The sequence below is a fragment of the Panthera pardus genome, unplaced genomic scaffold (genome assembly GCF_024362965.1).
Source record: "Panthera pardus isolate Hobbes unplaced genomic scaffold, ASM2436296v1 HiC_scaffold_27, whole genome shotgun sequence".
Lineage (NCBI taxonomy): Eukaryota > Metazoa > Chordata > Mammalia > Carnivora > Felidae > Panthera > Panthera pardus.
Window position 1 is genome coordinate 2,759,080 of NW_026526843.1, and position 21,021 is coordinate 2,780,100.

The 21,021-nt window shown below is 41.1% G+C and overlaps 1 protein-coding gene across 4 annotated transcripts in view; it reads right to left on the reverse strand.

Annotated features, from left to right (window-relative positions):
- ZNF280C (zinc finger protein 280C) overlaps nucleotides 1-21,021 on the reverse strand; it is an 87,325-nt gene that overhangs the window by 9,678 nt on the left and 56,626 nt on the right. For 2 of the 4 annotated variants that reach the window (XR_002074522.2, XR_008418194.1), the window contains exons 17-22: nucleotides 20,764-20,826; nucleotides 17,872-17,990; nucleotides 17,687-17,723; nucleotides 13,438-13,583; nucleotides 5,360-5,430; nucleotides 1,565-3,201 (exon numbers count right to left, since the gene is read on the reverse strand). Coding sequence is in view for 1 of the 4 variants with exons in the window: in XM_019427013.2 (XP_019282558.1) it covers nucleotides 17,553-17,562; nucleotides 17,687-17,723; nucleotides 17,872-17,990; nucleotides 20,764-20,826 (229 nt within the window). In the remaining 3 variants the exon portion in view is untranslated. Of the gene's footprint in view, nucleotides 1-1,564; nucleotides 3,202-5,359; nucleotides 5,431-13,437; nucleotides 13,584-15,899; nucleotides 17,563-17,686; nucleotides 17,724-17,871; nucleotides 17,991-20,763; nucleotides 20,827-21,021 lie in introns of those variants that run through there. The other 2 variants (XR_008418193.1, XM_019427013.2) reach the window with 2 other exon arrangements.

Here is a 21,021-nt window from a genome sequence, read left to right on the forward strand (position 1 = left end):
ACCCAGAGAGGGTGGGATATAGACCAGATATGTGGAAGGATAGAGAAGTCTTGAAAGGAGATGCTAACTTATAAATATTTCCTAGGTTCCCTGGATGTTGAGAGTAGGCTGCTCTCTCCTCATTTCCCAAAGTTTAAAAATAAAAAGTATAGGTTGCCCAAGGGGCCCAGTTGCTTCCAAAATAGTTAAATCCTGCCTCCCATTTTTTTTTTTTTTACCAATCAGTCTGTGACAGCCAGAGTGGTATTTTCCCCCTACCCTTTCTTGAAGAGGGCAGGGCTCAAGCTAACAAATACCTGTTATGCCCCCAGATCCTTGCTAGGTGCTATGGAGGAAACATAACAAGGGGAGGATTTGTCCCCTGTTTCCAAAGACGCTCTGATCTGGTTGTGGAAACAATGTCCATACTGAAACTACTTGAGAACAAAAATTAAACAATATCACCAAGTTTGAGGCTGTGCTATGGGAATTGAGAGCATTATGTACTCAACGATAGGGAGGAGCCACTGAAAAATAACTTATTTTGTATGTTGAATAAAGTGTTCCATCTGGTTTGGTGGCGGGGGGGAGTGGCCAAAGTAGGGAGGCAGGAATGACCTTGGGGGTTGAATGAAAGGACAAAAGCTGAGCAGCCCTAGTGGGGGAGCTGAGGATAGGGAGGCCTACAAAAAGAGGCAGGACAGTTTGTTGCTCTTTGAGGCAGTGGGAGTTTTTGTGGTTTTCCAGCAGGAATCCTGTAGGTATTTGTTAAATGTCTGGTCCTATGGATGTGAGAGTCCCTTGTCCAATTGTTAAAGTAATTAAGAGTGGCTATAAAGGCATAGCTATAACAGCCTCAAAAAGATTTATTTCAGGGGTACTCTTTTTTTTAAATGTTTATTTCTGAGACAGAGAGAGACAGAGCATGAGTGGGGAAGGGGCAGAGAGAGAGGGAGACACAGAATCAGAAGGAGGCTCCAGGCTCTGAGCTGTCAGCACAGAGCCCGACGCGGGGCTTGAACTTATGGACTGTGAGATCATGACCTGAGCCGAAGTCGGTCACTCAACCGACTGAGCCACCCAGGAGCCCCAATTTTTTTTTAATGTTTATTTATTTCTGAGACAGAGAGAGACAGAGCATGAGTGGGGGAGGGGCAGAGAGAGAGGGAGACACAGAATCAGAAGCAGGTGTTTCAGGGGTACTCTTTAAGGCTGCTCTCTTGTCAGAAGCCCATGGGGAGAGGGTCCCAGGCAGACAACCCCTGAGCACTTTCCTCTGGTAGGTGAACCCAGGTCTGTCCCCTATCCTTCTCCCCACCCCCACCCCAGCAAAAGATCATACATACCAGAAGCACCTCCCACCCAAACAAATAGCCTGTCTGGTCCTGCCTAGTTGTCTTTAGAGCCCTCTTCCTCCAGAACTGGCTAACTCCCCACCCCATCCCCATCCCACCCCCACCTGGCCTCAGGCTGAGTCCCAGTCACCGGTTTGGTTTTCATTACTTGACTTCTGCCTTGATCCATCATTGAAGCCTGCCTAGTACCCCAGTTAGGGCTAGGTTTGTTTTTTTTTTTTTTTTTTTTTTTTTTACTAGTTGTCCCCACCTAACACCCTGCCCCTGAATCTCACCCAAGGGGCTAGGAGCCTGTTGTCTGTTGGCGAGCTGCTTGCTGAACCCCCTGTTGCTATACTTCTCCCCAACTGACTTGGGCCTTGAGCCTTGTCTCAGACTTCAGATGCTGAGTCCTTACCCAGGACACGACCTGCTGTTGTGTGGTGTCTTTTGGCTCTTGACTTGGCTGCAGGGCTGGGCCATCTCTCAGTCGCTGCAGGTACACTTATCCATTCTGATGGTTACATTTCAGTCTGGGTCTTGGCCTGTCTTGTTCAGGGTCCTTCTCTGCCGTAACAGGGTCAAGATAACAACATTCTGAGTCCTCTAATCAGGATTGCCTCTTCTAGACCGGAATTGCCTCTGACACCTTTCAGTCATTCAACAAATATTTACTGACCATCTACTATGAGCCACTGTGCTAAGCCCTGGGGATAATGCAGGTGAACAATTTAAATCCTGCTCTCACAAAGGAGATAGACACTATACAAGAAGTGAGATACATAATGAGAGAATTTGAGAGCAATAAGGACTCTCAGGGTCATAAAACAGGGTAAATGGATGGAAAGTGAGGGAGGTGGGGGGAGGGCAACATATTAGATACAGCGATCACAACAGGTATCTTTGAAGAGGTAACATTTGAGCTGAGACCCGAATGGAGAGGAGCAACCAGGTATGAGGTCAGAACGAGAACCCCAGGCTGAAGAAACAGCAAATGCCAAGGCCCTGAGGCAGAAGTGAGGTTGGTGTGCTTGAGAAACAGAAAGGAGGCTAGTGGGAGCAAGGGAGAGCATGTGGGCGATGAGGTTGAGAAGTAGGTGAGGCCACGTCTGTTGGGTTGGAGTTTTATTTAAGTGCAGTGAGAAGCGAGTGGAAGGTTTTATCATCACCTAGACTCAATAGCCTTTGGTAAGATTCAGCAGGCTTGCTGACCAGCAAGAGCGAAAAGCCTCTACTTTCCTTAGCTCTTCTGAGAGGAATAGACACCTTTCCTGGATGACTCCTGAATGTGGGCCTTAGGACTGTCATTTCCATACTGGCTGCCCCCCATCTTAAAAATCAGACTCTGAACTTCCCCAAGACTATCATCTTTTGGTCCTGCCAAGGCTCTGGTAATTTTGCTCTGAATAGAAGGTGCTCACCAATCCTACCTGCCTCTGTCCTCTGAGCCTCACCTGCATGATCCTGTCCTTTCCTGCAATAATGACATTGTTCTCCCTCAGGTGCCTGGGAACAGCCAAGAAGTCCTGGGGCTTCCCACTGTGACCCCGGGAATCCTGAGAACCTCCAGGCTCCGCCCAGTCTCCTAGCCCTAGAGCTTGCTGCTAGCATCAGCAGGGTGGCACAATGGCACTCAAGCCTCCATCAGAAGGAGCAAAAGGATTTGGGAATGGGCTGATCCCAGAATGCCACCAGAGGAAGGGGACTAAGGAGGCCAGAGAATCATGACACCCTTGTTGCTGTTGAGGGTGGTGAGGAGCAGGGAGAATCAAGTGAAGTGAGGTGCTTCCAGGCCTCTCATGCAGTCTCACTATGTCTCTGGAATGATCCAGTAGGTCTCCTCTACAGATCGTCTTCACTTTTCAGAGCTACACCCTTGAGTCTTCCCCTGTGTAACAGAGAGAGGACCCAGAGAAATAACTACCAACAGTTGAATGCCTATTATATGCCAGGCTCTGTGCTAACACACCACATTCCTTCACTAGCTCATTTAGTGCTCCTTCCCCGTGAGGTGCGGATAACAATTTCCATTTTACATATATGAATATAGATGTACTGATTTAGTGACTTGTCCAATATAGTAAGTGGTGAGGCAAGATCTGTCTCACTTCAAGTCTGGGCTCTTTCTATGATATTATACTGTCATTCCAGCTAGTTCCAAGCTCCAGAACCTTTGCAGGGATTTCAGGTTCACTCTAGCCGGTCCCCCTGATCCACGGGGGTTTGGCAAGCAGGCCGTTCAATAATCAGGTGGCCAGCTTGGGACATTCCTCCTTGAATGGGATGCCCCTGGCCAGATTCTTCCAAGAAGCCCAAGTGGCTGACAGAAGTGTCAGCTCTGGGACAAAGGACCCCCTAAGATGTCCTTGCCCTAGACAATAAGCTGGGAACCACGCAGCCAGGTGGACTCTGCTGCTCAGCCTTTAGGGCTACAGGATTTTTCACTGGGCCCCCCAGAACTACCCGTCCCCCAGCATCTGTGCATTTGCTCAGGCCCCCACATTCAGCCTGACGACTGGCTCTGGCCAAGTTCATGAGGCAGAGGACTATCTCAGCAGGATCCTTCAGTCAGACAGCCCAGGACCAGATCCTGCTCTGAGCACATCACTGAGAGCAGTGCCCGGGAGGGACACCTAGCCCAGAAGAGCTGGAGAAGCCCACCCCCCACGTGAAGCTGACTTCAGACCACCCTGACTACGGGGTGGGATGGAGGGCGTGGAGGTGTGCCGAGAGTTCCCTGGATAGCACGGCTCAGCTTCTCTAGCAACAATGGCAGATGCAGAAAGAGGTCAACGATTATTCTCTTGTAACCCCTGAGGGGACAGCGTTGCTGCCTTAACTTCTAGAGGCTCTTCTCCACTCACCATCCCTCATCCCCCCACTGGGAGAGGCCTTGCTCTCTGGAGGGCTGGCCCAGGCTCTACTGGTTTCAAATATTTTTTTTTTTAATTTTTAAAGTTTTATTTATTTATTTTGAGAGAGAGAGAGAGGGAGCGAGAGAGCAAGTGAACATGACCGGGGGGGGGGGGGGGCGGGGGGAAGGGCAGAGAGAGAGAATCCCAAGCAGGCTCCACACTGTCAGTGCAGAGCCTGGTATGGGGCTTGAGCTCATTAACTGCAAGATCATGACCTGAACCAAAATCAGGAGTTGGATGCTTAACCGACTGAGCCACCCAGGGGGCCCTCAAATCTTGTTTTGTCCACGACCCTAATGACTGGCAGTGGGGCAGTAGTACTGAGACAGGATCCCAGAAATTTCCCTAGATTACAGGCTTCCAAATACTGGCTCATAGACAACTGCATGAAAACTGTCGGCAACGTGTTAAAATACAGATTTCCTGGGACACTAACGCCACTCTGATCTACTACATGTGGGAGCAGGGCTCAGGAATTTGTTGTTTCTTTAAAGTTTTATTTAATTAATTTATTTAGAGAGAGAGCATGGGGCAGGGACGGAGAGGGAGAGAGAGAATCCCAAGTAGGCTCCATGCTACATGGGGCTTGAACCCATGAATTGTGAGATCATGATCTGAGCCTAAATCAAGAGTTGCACGCTAAACTGACTGAGCCACCCAGGCACCCTGGAATTTGTATTTTTAAAATGTCTATAGTTGATTCTCATGTGCCTCCAGGCCTCCTCTCTCTGGCTCTCTCCCCCTCTCTGTGGTTAAGTGGGTATCCTCAGGCTTCCTGATGAACTCTAAAATCAGAAACTACTTTTCCCAAGCCAGAGCTTCACGGAACCCAGCCTGGTAAGGTGGATCCTTTCAGTGTCTTTTCTTAGGATAAATGAAAGTGTTTCAGTCATATCAAATGTCCTTGCACTGTTTGTCTGAAATTACTAGGCAAGTGCCTTTTAACCCTGAGAGACAACTGAAGAACTAATCCAGAGTATAAACACCTCTATGCTGTGAGGACCATGCTGGATGCAAGACACAGATTAATTCAGTAGAGAAATTGCATGTCTGCTGTGTGCCCTCTGCTGGTTGAAATGAATGAAGGTTGGAAAGTGTTTACCAGTAGGAGTTTTTCTGACTGGTACTGACCATTTCCTGGGTTGGAAGCCCATCTGAAGGAGCTAATCCTGGTCCCAGTCTCGGCACTTAGACACCTGAAACTAGAAGGGTTACTAATTAAAAAAAAAAAAAAAGCTTTATGAAGGTATAATTCATATATATAAAACTGAGCTTATTTAATTTATACAACTTAATGAGTTTGGACATAGGCATATGCCCATAAAATCATTACCATAATCAAGGTAATAAACATATCCATCACCTCCAAAAGTTTCTTTGTGCTTTTTTTGTGTGTGCTTTTTTTTTTGTTTAAGAACACTTAAAATTCGTTAAGAGGGGAGAGCTCATGTTAAGCTTACTCTTCTAAGTAAGCTACCTCTACCAAATCACTGGGGTTCAACTCTCCAAAGGGAAATCTGTGAACCCTGGTAGGAACTACTAGCGTGGCAGCAGGGAGGGAGAGGAGACATTGAGAAGCAGCTCATCTGCCCAGGGAGAGAAGTTTTGAAGCTGGGTAGGTAAGGAGGCCTGAGAGCCTTAAGAGACACCATTGAGGGCACAAGGATGCTCCTCTACACCATGACACAGTCTTGAAATAGACTGGGAAACAGACCTCACGACCTGAGCTCTCCAGTTGGTACTTAATCCCTTCCCTAGTGACTAAGTATGTGACCCTTTGCATTTAATCTTAAAGTACTGGAGGAAGTGCCAGGTAAAAGCATAGGTAAGAAATCTGGCCTACCTGATCCTTACCCACCAATCCCAGGTGGAACTCTCAATGCTTCAGATAAAGAGGATGGACCCCAGCTATTGTGGTCTCGCCTATCCTTCCAGGGAGATCATTAGATGGGAAGAATATCAGACCTAGCCTAGTTTCCAACCTCTATACCTCCAACTGAAATAACGACAATTATTAGTGGCAGCTGACATTGTTTACGATGCACTAAGTACTCTGTTATGTGCCTAACAGGAACTATCGTGTGTAATCCTCACAACCACCTCTGAGGCACAGAATGATCACAGTAGCTTGTTCAGGGTCACAATGCTGCCCAGTGTTAGAGCAGGGTATAGCCCAGGTCCGTCTAACTGCACAGCTAGAGCCACAATGCTAACTTCTCTTATTCTTCTCTACTTCTCGTAAGCCTGAGAGAAAGATGCGCTCCTGGGCCTGAGACTAAGGACTCCACCCCTGCTGAACTTACACCAAGTAATAGATGAAATGGGAGTGGATGCTAGGCACTGGGTCTTGAGCTGGTGAAATCGCTATTAGCTCAGGTATAGGCCCAGAACCTGGGGGCAGGGACTGAGTAGGCAGCCAGGGATCAAACTGTCCTCCTAGGAGGGAGGGCAGGATAGGGAGATGGAAAGTCTAGGAATGGGCTGGCTTTAACACTTGGAACTGTTTTGTTTTTTTTTTACATTTAAAAATTTTTTTGTTTACATTTTATTTATTTTTGAGAGAGAGAGAAAGAGCACAAGTGAGGGAGACGCAAAGGGAGAGGGAGACACAGAATCCGAAGCACGGTCCAGGCTCTGAGCTGTCAGTACAGAGCCCGACGTGGGGCTTGAACTCACAAACTGTGAGATCATGACCTGAGACGAAGTCGGACACTTAACCGACTGAGCCACCCAGGAGCCCCTGGAACTGTTTTCAAAAGGGGTATTTTAGAAGAGCTTCTTTGCACCATTTGAGATGGGAAGAAATGACCTCTAAGATTCTTTCCAGTTTTCCATTCCAATGTACAGTGTGATCATGCATCAGGTTTTTTTCAAGGTCCACATGTATTTTAAGCCCCCTATGAAGACAATGCAGTTTTAGTCCTCTGAATAAGGATTGCTTATTTGTCTACAAATTGTAAGTCAGCGCTGGGGTGCTCGGGTGCCTCAGTTGGTTGAGCATTCGACTTCAGCTCAGGTGATGATGGCATAGTTCGTGGCTTTGAGCCCCACGTTGGGCTTTGCACTGACAGCCCGGAGCCTGCTTCAGATTCTGTCTCCCTTTCTCTACCCCTTCCCTGCTTGTGCGCACTCTGTCTCTCAAAAATAAACATTAAAAAATTAAAAAATAAAAAGAAGTCAGCTTTGAAATTGTGCTTGTTTTCATTAATGAAAATGCTCAGATTTGACTAAAACCAGGGCAGGGAGGATGATGTTTCCGTAACAGGAACAAGTCAGTACTTTCTGATACCATTTGATTTTCAGAATGACAAGTGAACTCAGTTTGTTTATCTGTAAAATGGGATTGAAAATCATCTTTACAAGACTTTTTTGAAAGTTTAACTAAGATAACATATGTGAAATGTAGTTTATAGAAAAAATTCATATGTTATACTTATTCAATTTCCCTGATACAAAGGGCACAGGGAACAAATGAAAATGGAAGACATTCAGGTTTTTCCTGATCATTCAGTTTTGAAAATGAATCTGCATTGAATATATTCTGGTTTTAAATTATTCAGAACTGAGATAATTTGACCACAAAGCCACTTGAAAGTCACCAAAAGAACTAAATAAACTTTGAAAATCACTTCACACTGTGGTCTTTAGGACATTTGATCCAATCAATATCAGACAACTGATTAGCCTAATTTTCTAAGCTTAAGATATTTACTGATTCACTCAAGAATTCTTATGCTCTGAGGCTCCAAAGGTTTGCGAAACAGAATTACCTCATTCTATTGTCAACATTTTATCAAGAAAAGAAACTTGTACAACTTAAAATGTTCCTTCTATAATGAGTGTAGTCAGGTAGATATATTGGAGAATTGGAGAAGGGAGAAGATGATAAGGGGCAAACAGAAATTCCAAGATTGAGTGACAATATCCTTTACCTCTGAAAACAAGGGTACTTCTTTTTTTTAGTGTTTATATTTGACAGAGCACAAGTGGGGAAGGGGCAGAGAGGGGGACAGAGGACCCAGAGTGGGCTCTGTGTTGACAGCAGCGAGTCCAATGTGCCACTTTACTGCTGGTATTTACAATTATACTTTTCCACAAAATTAATAGTATTGGATAAGTAGCTGAAATTCCTGGAAATGAATTCCTGGTTAACAATTACTTAAAAGTTTCCTGTAAGGAAAGGACTCTCTAAGCACAAAAGAAATGTTTTCCTCCACAGTAGACTGGATTCTATACTAGTTTTCAACAAGACAGTGTCATTTCATAGCCTTTAGACAGAACTACACTCATTTTCAATGTTAGAGAATTATACCACACGTAATTGAAGCACTGTGATAACACATCACCCACCCAGCAGTTTGGAGGAATGTATTACAAGACCTGGGCACTATAAGACAAAGTTACAGATAACCACAGTCCTGATGGATTGCCACTAAAACTGTCAATGAGAAGATTCCACTTACGAGCAGCTTCCAGGGTCTTCTCTCAGCAGTGGTAATAGCAGCAACAGCAATGAAAGCAGTGACAGCAGAAGCAGCAGCAGGAATAGCACTAACATTAGGGGTAGTAGTGTAAGCAGCAGCAGTTATTGAATGCCTACTTTTTGTCAAGACAGTGCCAGATCAGGGGCGCTTGGGTGGCTCAGTTGGTTAAGCGTCCAACTTCAGCTCAAGTCATGATCTCATGGCTCGTGCGTTCGAGTCCCACATCGGGCTCTGTGCTGACAGCTTGGAGCCTGGAGCCTGCTTCAGATTCTGTGTCTCCCTCTCTCTCTGCACCACCCCCCCTTGTACACTGTCCCTTTCTCTCAAATACAAATAAACACTAAAAAAATTTTTAAAAGACAGTGCCAAATCTTACACACACACACACACACACACACACACACACACACAATCCTTATAGCAAATTTGTGAGGAAATTGTCATTACATACCTTTCACTGATGAGAAACTGAGGTTTGAGGTAGTTTATTTGAGGCTCCACAACTGGTTAAGACACACAACCAGGATTTACACCTAGGACTGTCTTATTTCAAGGCTTAGCTCTGTTTACACCACCATACGTTACAGTGGTATGGATAAACACGCATGTTTCAGCATGAGAGATTAAAAACAGAAGTGATACACACTAGCCTGAGTTTGTTAATGACAGCAAGCTTTTCAGGTGGTCGAATAACAAAGTGACAGGGGTGAGGCTGCAGAAGGATCTCAGAATCAGAGAAGTGAGGTGTGTGAGTTTGAGTGTGAGGCAAACCATGGTGTGGTCAAGAGTAAGGCAGTATAATTTAGGGAAAATACCTTAATATTATTTAAAAAGGCAGTTATGACTCAGATGAACCTAGGAGCACTCATATAACTTCCATAAAAATAAAAGTCTGGTGTGCTTGCGACACCAAAAATCTAATGGCATGCCCACCCAGTACTATGTGCTTCAACAATGACTCTCAAGAAAGACACAATGGGTTAGGAAAAGAAGCTTATCAGAAATCATTGTAGAAAGGTCATAATGAAAAATAGGCTGAAGATCTATCTGAATAAAATGAAAACAAATAAAATCAGGAAGGGTGGTAATAAACTAACAATAATAGTAACAATGGGACTTACATTCCTGTGTGCCAACCACTGTTCTAAGTGTGTATACATAAGTGTTAAGTCATTTAATTCCCTCAGCCTTATGAGTAGGTACTGGTGTCTGCATTTTAAAAATGAGGAAACTGAGGCACGGAGCTCAAAGTCACACACATTTGGACATTGGTAGGGCCACGAACTCCATCCAACCTCGGCAGTCTGCTGCAGAGCCTGGGCTCTTAGCCACTCACCCACACTACCCCTTTATGGTACAGGGAGGGTTTACTCTGGGGTCAGATATCAAAGCTCATATCAAGGAAGATCTCTTGAAGCTGTGTAAGCAGGAAGTAAACTTCACAAAGAAACCCCTTAATAGATAATAATAGGCTAAAAATAGTAACAGTTGTAAGAAAAGTAGGCAAGCGGGTAGACTGATAAGCTAAGCATAACAAGTTATAGAGAGAAGCTAGACATTATTACGATAAGAGCCTGAAGCTTCTTGAGTTTGAAATAATTTAAGATGACCATACCCTCCAACACAAATTACTGGTCTGTTCCAGTTATTCATTTCTTAGATTTTACATACATCATAATGAACATAAATTTTTTTTCCTGATATAATTTCTAAGACTATGAAAATGGATACTGCTAACCTGTTACATACTCCACCTTACAAATGATTCATGAACATGAATGAAATGTCTAGAAGTTCATCTTAGTCAACACCCTCATTCAACTATTATTTTCCAGTTCAGAAAATCTGACTAATAACTAATCTAGGTCAGCATTCTCCACTGTATCTTGTGGAGATTAATGGTTAGAAGTTATTAAGTATGGGGGGGGGGGCAGAAATTCCAGGGTCAAAATAAGTGCTGAGTTCTCTTAGAGAACCAAACACATGTAGCATGAACAATCCAATAATAATCTACGCAAGTATAACCCAGTATTTCCTAAGTTTATTTGACCATGACACCTTTATGTTGCAGACCATTTATAAATTATGGACATTCACTCTAGATCTAGATGATTTCTTTTTTAAAAAAATTTTTAATGTTTATTTATTTTTGAGAGAGAGAGAGAGAGAGAGAGAGAGAGAGAGACAGAGAGAGACAGAGTGTGAGCAGCGGAGGGGCAGAGAGAGAGGGAGACACAGAATCTGAAGCAGACTCCAGGCTCTAAGTGTCAGCACAGAGCCCCCTGACACGGGGCTTGAACTCATGAACTGTGAGATCATGACCTGAACCGAAGTCGGATGCTTAACCATCTGAGCCACCCAGGTGCCCCAATATAGATACTTTCTTTTGCAGAAGTGGAAGAGTGTTATTTTTACAAAAGTCCATGGTGGGGAGTTAACCATGCCTAGGACTAACTGGGGAATTTCATTCTATTAATTTTGAAAGAGTGCCTGTTTCTGCTATTGGGGATAGTGGTATGTGGCATTCTGAATTCACTTTCTTCTAAGAACAATTTATAACTGATGTTTAGGTATAACCAAAATAGCATCATAGAATCCAAGAACTCTAGAACAATTTAGTACCCATGGTGTACAAATAGGACCTCTGAGATCAAGGACACAGTCACTACCCTGGAGTTCCTCTCACATTACCTGCAACTCCTTACTCTCTCCTCTGCTGATTCCCTCTCATCTCTCTAACTTCTTGTTGTTGGAATGCCCTGGAGCTCAATCTGTGAACCCTGTCCTTACTCTATCCCTAGTCTATCCCCTGGTGATTTCATAGCCTTTAACTCTTTAATAAATTTAAATGTTACTGACAGCCTGGACTTCTCCTCTAAACCCCAAACTCACACATCAGGATGTCCATGACATCCACACTAGCATATCTAATAGGCATCTCAAATTCAAACATGTCCCAAATCAAAGTCCTCATCTTCCCTTCCAAATCTACTCCTCCTTTAGTCTTCTCCATCTCATTTAACAACATCACCTTTCCAGTTGCTTAGACTAATGGCTGTGCTGTCCTCCACAACACTTTTCCTCTCATACCTCATACCCAAACCACCAACAAATTCTGTTGGCTCAACCTTCAAGATAGTCGCCCAGTTGAGCCACTTATCACCTACACTTTCACCTATCCTAGTTAAACCTCTACTATCTTCCATCTGGATTGTTAAAACAGCTTCCTAGCTGACCTCCCTGATTCTGCCCTTGGTCCCCTACAGCTTATTTTCAAGACAGCAACTAGTGATCCTGTTAAGACTGTAATTAAGAATGTTTTTCTTTTTTCAATTTTTTTGAGGGACCTCTCCCTTTAAGTATATTTATTTTGAGAGAGAGCCTGTGCATGTGTGTGGAGGAGGGGCAGAGAGAGAGAGAGAGAGAGAGAGAGAGAGAGAATTCCAAGCAGGCTCTGCACTGTCAGCGCAGAGCCCGATGTAGGGCTCAAACTCACAAAACTTGAGATCATGACCTGAACTGAAACCAAGAGTCTGCTGCTTAACCGACAGAGCCACCTAGGCACCTCAGAATTTTTGTTTTTCATTGAGGTATAAAAGACTTCTCCATTCAAAATCCACTAATGGCTTCCTATCTCTGAGTGAAAGCCAAATCCTTACAACTGCCTAGAAGTCCCTATACTACATGGCCCACATCATCTCACAGGCCCCATCTCCTACTACAAGCTCTCCTGTCCAACACCCCCTCCACTGCAGCCCCATCGGTCTTGTTGCTGTTCCATGAGCCAAGCATGACCTTACTTCAGGACTCATTATTTCTACCTTGCATCACATTATGTTAGCTGATTTTTATTAGGTTAGGTTAAAAAGGTTTCCTTCAAATTCCTAATTTGCTAAACTTAAGTTTGTTTTTGTAGAGGTGAGATTCACATAATTTAAAATCAAAATTTAAGAACTCAACCATCTTGAACAATTCAGTGGCATTTAGTTCATTTACAATGTTGTACAACCACCTATATTTCGTTCCTAAACATTTTCATCATACCCCAAAGTAAACCGTGTACCCATTAAGTAGTCACTGCCCATTCCCACTTCCCCTCTCAGGCCCTGGCAACCATCAATCTGCTATCTCTATGGATGTATCTATTCTGGATATTGCACATAAATGAAATTATACAATATGTGATCTCTTGTGATAGCATGTTTTTGAGGTCCATCCACATTGTAGCATGAATCAGTACTTCATTCCTTTTTTTATGGCTAAATATTATCCCATTGTATGAATATACCACAATTTATTTATTCCTTCATCTATTGATGGCACTTGAGCTGTTTCCATCTTTTAGCCATTGGGAGGAATGCTGCTATGAACATGCATGTACAAGTATCTGAGTCCCTGCTTTTTGATTCTTTTGGAGATATACCTAGGAGCAGAACTGCTGGGTTATATGGTAATTCCACGTTTTAATTTCTTGAGGCACTGCTGAACTGTTTTCCACAGTTGCTGAACCATTTTACATTCCCACCAGCAATGTGTAGGGGTTTCAATTTTCTCTTCAGGGCTTTTGCATTTGCTATTCTCTCTCTGGAATGCTCTTCCAATAGATAATCAAGTGGCCTACTTCCTCACTTCCTTCAGGTCCTTACTCAAGGTCCTCTTCCCACAGAGTCCTATCCTGACCACCAGATTTAAAATGGCAACCTCCCAACCCCAGCCCATACTTACCATCCTCCTTGCCCACTTTATTTTGCTCCGTTGCATTGATCATCATCTAACATACTATATAAATTTCTTATTTTTTATTGTCTTGTCTTCCGCCACTGAAATATAAGCTCCACCAGGGAAGAGATTTCAGTCTGTTTTTCCAGAACCTAGAATAGTGTTAGGCACATAGTAAGTGCTCAATAAGTACTTGCTGAACAAGGAAGTGAAGCCCAAAGAGATGTTTTGGCAAAGTGTGACAAAAAAGGACAAGAAGCTAAGTCTCTGTAGTTCGGAGGTTATTTTTCTAATAATGGTGATGGATTGAAACTGAGCCAATCACACCTTTATTCAGCTGTAACCTTTTAAAAAGCACACATGTGAGAGATGGCTATTTCTTTTTTTTTTTTTTTCAACATTTATTTATTTTTGGGACAGAGAGAGACAGAGCATGAACGGGGGAGGGGCAGAGAGAGAGGGAGACACAGAATCGGAAACAGGCTCCAGGCTCTGAGCCATCAGCCCAGAGCCCGACGCGGGGCTCGAACTCACGGACTGCGAGATCGTGACCTGGCTGAAGTCGGACGCCCAACCGACTGCGCCACCCAGGCGCCCCGAGATGGCTATTTCTAAATCAAGTGAAAGAACTATTTAGAATACCCTGAGGGCAATGGGATCAAAATGTAGAGCTAATACTCATTTGCACCAATTAACACTCAACTAACTGCCTATAATAAGAAGCTTAGTAGTGACTGAAATGTTTTATTGAAACAAAGCAAAAAAAAAATGATGCTACAGGATACAGAACTTTTTAAGAGTATTATACTTTGAGAAAATGAACCTAATACAAACTGTAAGAAACAGAATCTTATGGAAGAACAAAAAGCTGTACCCCTATCTAAAATATTGCTATAGCAACAATGTGTTTTGGTTTATCATATTCTTGAACTATAACAGATCCAGAGAAAATATCTGTATATAAAAAGAGAATCTATGTTGAAACCACAAAGAAGTTATTTCTGGGTAAAAGTTTAAAACTTGGTGTAATTGGTGCTTAATTTTTCACTTGAAGATGGTTAATATGGCAAAAAGTTATATGTTTTCATTACAATTTTTGAAAAGTAAAAAAAAAGACGGTGAATGAAAAAACATTCTAGAGGGACAGATATGGAAATAAAGACTCGAATATTGTCAAGTCTACTACTAAGAAACAAGTAGTAGTAGAAACACTACTAACAAACCACACTTTTAGAGATATTGGAAAATCATTTACAGCAGAAATCAGTCTGGGGGTGCCTGGGTGGCTCAGTCGGTTAAACGTCTGACTCTTGATTTTGGCTCAGGTCATGATCTCATGGTTCATGAGTCTGAGCCTCCTGTTGGGCTCTGCACTGGCAATGCAGAACCTGCTTGGGATTCTCTCTCTCCCCCTCTCTCTGCCCCTCCTCTGCTCATGTTCCCTCTCTCAAAATAAATAAATAAATAAACATTAAAATTAAAAAAATGTCTGGAAAATTAAAACTAATAGATTCCACATTTTTGACTGAATTACAAATAGATTACATAACAGGTGGTCATTGAAATTGGCTTTCAATATGTCTCTGCTATAAGCTGAATGTTTGAATGTGATGGCATTAGGAGGTGTGCCTTTGGGAGATGACTGCATCATGAGGGTGGAGCCCTCATGAATGGGATTAGTAACCTTATAAATTAAAATGTTAATTTACTTTGAAAGAGAGAGAGGGCACCTGCAAGCCAGCTGCACAGAGGGGAGGGGCAGAGACAGAGGCAAAGAGAGAATCCCAAGCACTGACAGCATGGAGCCTGACATGGGGCTTGACCTCACGAACCATGAGATCATGACCTGAGCCAAACTCAAGAGCTGGACACCTCACCGACTGAGCCACCCAGGCGCTCCAATGCCCCTATAAATTAGACACCACAGAACTTTCTCCCCACTTCTGCCAGGAGGATACAGCAATAACACGACCTTCTATGCACCAGGAAGTGGGCCCTCGCCAGATACTCAATCTGCCTGTGCCTTGATCATGGACTTTCCAGCCTCCAGAACTATGAGAAATACATCTCTGTTGCTCATAAGTTACTAGTCTATGATACTGTTATGGCAGCCCAAAGGGACTAAGACAGTTTCAAGGTGCAAGTAAAAAGTACAAGAAGTTCTGATGTTAGGATGAAAAAACCACTCATGATGGAGTCAAACAACTTCAAAGCCTGACCACCTTAATAGTTATTAAGATCACAAAGGGGCTTTGTCAGCCTCCAAAGTCCAAGAAATTAGTAAAGTATAAATAGTGAACTTTTAACTGTGCTGGAGGAAAAACTGCAAGATGCATTTGGTGAAGCTCTCAGTCTGTAGGCCAAGGAATCAGGCTTCCATGTAAGAAGCAAAGCAATGCTCCTAGTCACACGGTAAAATCTACAGCTTTTATATGAAGTTATTTATGAGAAAATAATTCCTGAGGCACTTTACCAATACAAATTTTATTAAAAAAATAAGTAATAACATCAAAACTGTTCAGCAAATCTATATTCAATGTAACCAAAATAAACAAACACCAAATTAAAAAAAATATACATCTATATATATATGGGCAAGAAACAAGTGCATTTTTTGGTCCCAATATTTTCTGAATATATTATCTTTATCCAAAGGAATTACATTAATGGCTAAGAAGATATTATGTATTAGATGTACAGAAACATAACTTTAAAATTTGTTTTAAGGGCTGTAGGAAGTGTTTTTTGCCAATTCTTTATGTCTTTGAGCTCCTAATCACTAAGATAATGTTAATGATAGTCCCAAGACAGACAGAAGATGTAATCCTGTCTAGTGGTCTGAACAACTACCAAATCTAGAAGCTATCAATAGGTAGCTACGTGAAATTTGTAGAGAATTCTAAAGAATTTCTTGGAGTTCTTAACAAAACAAAACAAACACAAAACAAAAGTTTTAAAGAAAAGAGATAAAAGTGGACATAACAAAACACACATCAATAAATTTGGTGAAGAACAACATAAAATCAAGACAAAATTAAACTTAAAAAAATTGAATATTAGTATTGCTGAAAACTCCTAGGATTAATACTGGATAAAACTTTAAATGACAGTACAAATAACTATAACTTTGGAACTGTAATTTTAGAAACTTATTTTCCAAGAACATGAAAGTAACCTTGGTTCCCTACACAACCAGTTTTTATATTCCTTGGACTGCATGCATACTAGACGAAGATTAAAGGGCAGCAGCCAAAATGATTAAACTCCAACTTGGACGTTGAAGCATTGATTTGATGGGCCTTTCTTGGTCAGAATGAACCCATAAGCGTAAGATCAAGAACCAAAGCCCCCAGTGGGAAGTTGTGCTCAATTTGGTGGGCCTTGAGGTCATCTCTGGCCAAATTAGCATCAGCCTTATGGGAGGCCAGTCATGAAGGAAGGGACTCTCCCCAAGATCTGATTTCTTAAGGCCACAATCTAGAGGAGGTCTCACAGTCAAATAATTCACATTCCTTGGAAAGAGAGAACAGGCATCAGTTGTGTCCATCGAAGGGGGACACTGACCAGGAGTATCCTGGACATTTTTTGAAATTTCTGTGTTGCTTCTGCATCTGAAAAATATGAAAAATAGAACAATGACAGACAAGGAAAGAGGAAAAAGACAGCTATCTGACCTAAAAATGTAAGACTTATAAGAAATTAACTAAGAAACCAGACAAAACAGACAAAGAAAATGAATAGCCATATCATTTGGAATGCAATATTCTGAAGGCAAGTACAGCAGAGAAAAACACAAACTATTTTAAGCAAAGCAAAAACGACCATGGCAACAAAAGCTATTTTTGGAGAGAGCCAACTGGAGAAAAAAGCTTATGTTAAGATATGTTAACCTGACACAAAGATAAGGTGGAATAAGAATCTAGTGCCATCTGAAAGCTGAAAAGAACTGAATCAGAACTAGTGTCATGAACTGCTTAACCGCCTTCGTGTGAGAAAACACTTCAGAAGTTTGAACTTAGGAAACTGCCTTTGTGTAAGAAAACACTTCAGAACTTTGAACTTAGGAAATTCCAACTTGTCTTGCACCAGGTTGCACGAGCTCCATAGAGCAGGAATCTATTTCAACAAGCGCTTTAAAAACAAAAACAAAAACAAAATACTTTAATATTTTTCATTTCTATTAATGGTACATTTAAAAATGCAACAGTGCTAAAATCCATCAAAGAAAAATGCACGAAATGGAAATTGAACTTACTCAGACGAGGGTTCAGAAGTTGAGGTACTTTCAGGAACTGAAATTAGAAGAAGAGGTTTACATTTACAGTAGTATAGGTGATGAGTGACACTATCAGTTTAGTATGTAAGAGCCCATATTGTGGCTGATCAAAAGCACTGGAATAAATATCAGAAATTCAAAGTAACACAATTATAAATACATACCATTCTCTATTACAACTTGGCAAGTATGAGTTTTACGCTGACTTAGGTGTTTAGCCATACGATCTAAGCCAGAAGAATCAGTTAGGAAGTCACATTTAAGGCACACTAGAGTAATGCCCCTATGAAGAAAAAAGGAAAGCAAAGGTTTTCATCTTTTATCCAAGTCCAGAGGCACGTTCAATAATTATTTTTCCACGTAATAACTCTTGATTTGCTTTTTATGTGTTATGACCATCAATTGCCAATTTTGTTCTCTAAGCCTGATTTATCTGAAATGGTACCCTAGAAAATGACATAGCCACATTTAAGTTACGCTAACATTTACTGCTTTATAAACCACTTCCTCTCATACCGGTTGCTAAAGGACAAGAGTCAAGAGACCTAAAGCCTAATCGTGGCTCCACTAACAATTTGTGTAGCTTGTGCAAGTCACACTCTTTCCGTGCTTTGGCCCATTTCTGAGGACCTTCTTTCCACACACTCTACTGCTAGATGTTACTGACACAAGAGTGAACAAAAGAGGGCAACCTCTGGAGCCTATAATCTAGTATCTTATTTTAGAGGTGATAAAATTAGAAAAGAAATGGGAAGGCTTTAAAAGTAAATCATATAATTTAATTATTGTTATTACCAATTAACGAGCGTAAACATAGTTTTATAGTTCACTGGATGCTTTAAATTTAAGTACTTCGACGTGTCAAGGAATAAAAACCAGTAGCATACCTTAGACTGACTGCTCCCCTGTGGTTCTAGTCTTAACAGCCTGCTATATATTTATACCTGGGTGTCACGCTGGAACATCAAAAATGATCTTCATACACTGAAATTGTGCTTTCCTCCCCAGCCCCCAAAACCATTCCTCCTAACCAATCTCTCTTATGATGTCATGCTCCCAACACGATGGCTCAAAATTATCTCTGACTCTCTTTTTTCTTAAAATAGTCAATATTTCAAATATTTTACATTATTAACAATTTATTGAGCACTTAACTCTGTGCCATGCTGAGGGTTTTAGATATATCATCTTATCTGAATGCTATAACAAACCAAAGACGTAGGTGTTATAGTTATTACTTTTTTATAGAGGACAGGGTCAGGTTTAAAAACCTATCAAGGCCAAAATTAGATTTGAAAGTGAGCCCTTTGATTTCAGAGCCCATGTTCTTAAACAGTGTAATACCACTTCACCACCTTAACCCAGATTCTTATTAAGTCAATGTTAACTACCATAATAATCTTAAACAGTCCATGTGCCTCCTGCAATTGCGAACTGCGAGATCATGACCTGAGCTGAAGTCAGATGCTCAATTGAGCCACCCACGCGCCCCTGCAAACCTTCTTATGTTACTGTAGTTACTTATATTCACACCTTAACATATATTGTACATTCCTTGAAGGTTGGACAAGCCTTCTTCATCACTGTCATCTTTATGGGAACTGCTACGATGTGTTATACATAATAGGTACACAATAAATTAAAAAAATGAACATTGCATTTTTTAACAAAATAATAATTACAAAATTTATTGTTCTATAGAATTACAAATATGCTAAGTCTCATACACAGAAACTAATCAATTTTATATTTAAATCTGAGGCCCATCCAAATTGAGAAAAAAAGCCTCAGATCTTTAAAGTCATAGAATCAATTTAAGAATCAACCACACAACTGAGCTTGATAACAATGATGTAAAAATAAAACAAATGCTCATCTTTAGAATTAACAAGTCCTTTTTCATTCTTAAAAATTCTATTTCCTTAAATTTAGTAATACTTTTAAAATAGCATGAATATATTTTTAAAATAGAATCAAACTTTCCTCTGCCTATGAACTGTTGGTCCAACATCATCCACATATGTCATTTTCAACATGTACATTAATTTACTCAAATATTTACAGAATGCCTACCATGTGTCAGGCACTATTCAATGCTCAGTAAACATATGGCATAGACAAATATCCAAACCACACACATTCTAGTGAGAAGACACAGACAATAAACAAAAGAGTGAAGTATACAATATGGTGGAAAGCAAAAAGTGAAGAAAAATAAAATAAATGGAGATAGGTAGTGGTGGGGATGGGGCCTAGGGGAAAGGATGCTATTTTAAGTGGAGTGGTCAAAGAAAGTCTCACTCACTAGACTAGAGATTTAAAGGAAGGAGCTGGCCATGCAGATATCTGGGGAAGAGTGAACAAGGCAGAAGGAATAATGAATACAAAGGTCCTGAGATGTATCATCTCCCCCTCCGCTTTTCCATTAATCCAAAGCATCAAAACAAGTACTGGCTAAACTTAAGTCTACGTCTTAGCCATAAGACATCTTGATGCTACCAAAATCTTGGCACTGATATTTCAAATAGCAATGACAACATGAACAAAATAAACAAAAGAAGATGAAGTAAAAAGAAAGCAGAAGAATGTGGAAAAATGATGCATAGTGGATTCTGAGCTAAGCGCTTGTGGTATAATTAGGGTTAATTATCAGTGCCTTTCGAAATGTTCATCAGCAATTCCTTTTGTAAACAGGTTGTGTACTTTATTTACAAATGAAAAAAAAAAATCCCAAGAATTATGAAGGCTATATATTGCTCAAAATCAAAATGTGTTAGTCAATTTACTAGATTATCTTAAACCTCTTTTTGATCTTCAAATATTTTTTATTTTATAATGTAAATCCATGAAAGTTTCGCCTTATTGCCTAACACCACTGAAACAAAGTTTAGCCAGAGAATATAGGCTATTTCTGCTTTGCTCTATGCTATAATGAAGAGAACTGTATTACGTCTGGTAGTAATCACTTCATTTTCCAAACAAGGTACTCAAGAATCAGGTTAAAAAAGTTACTAGAATTTTTCAATAGAGAAAATGGAAAAAGATCAACTAGTTACCTGAGAATTCCAGAATGCTTCTTAAAAATATAAAACCGTTTACTTGGATGGTTGCTATGAGAGCTGGAAAAAGAACAGACAGATGAGATGTTATTATACAGTAATTCATATTAATTTTATGAACATATTTCAAGTACATGTTTAGTTTCTTAGCTTTGAATAAAAGATCATGAGCTAAATTATTAAAATTCTATTATTCATCTGTTTAATTCAAGGTTAAAAAAATGTTTATTTATTTATTTTGAGAGAGAGAGAGAC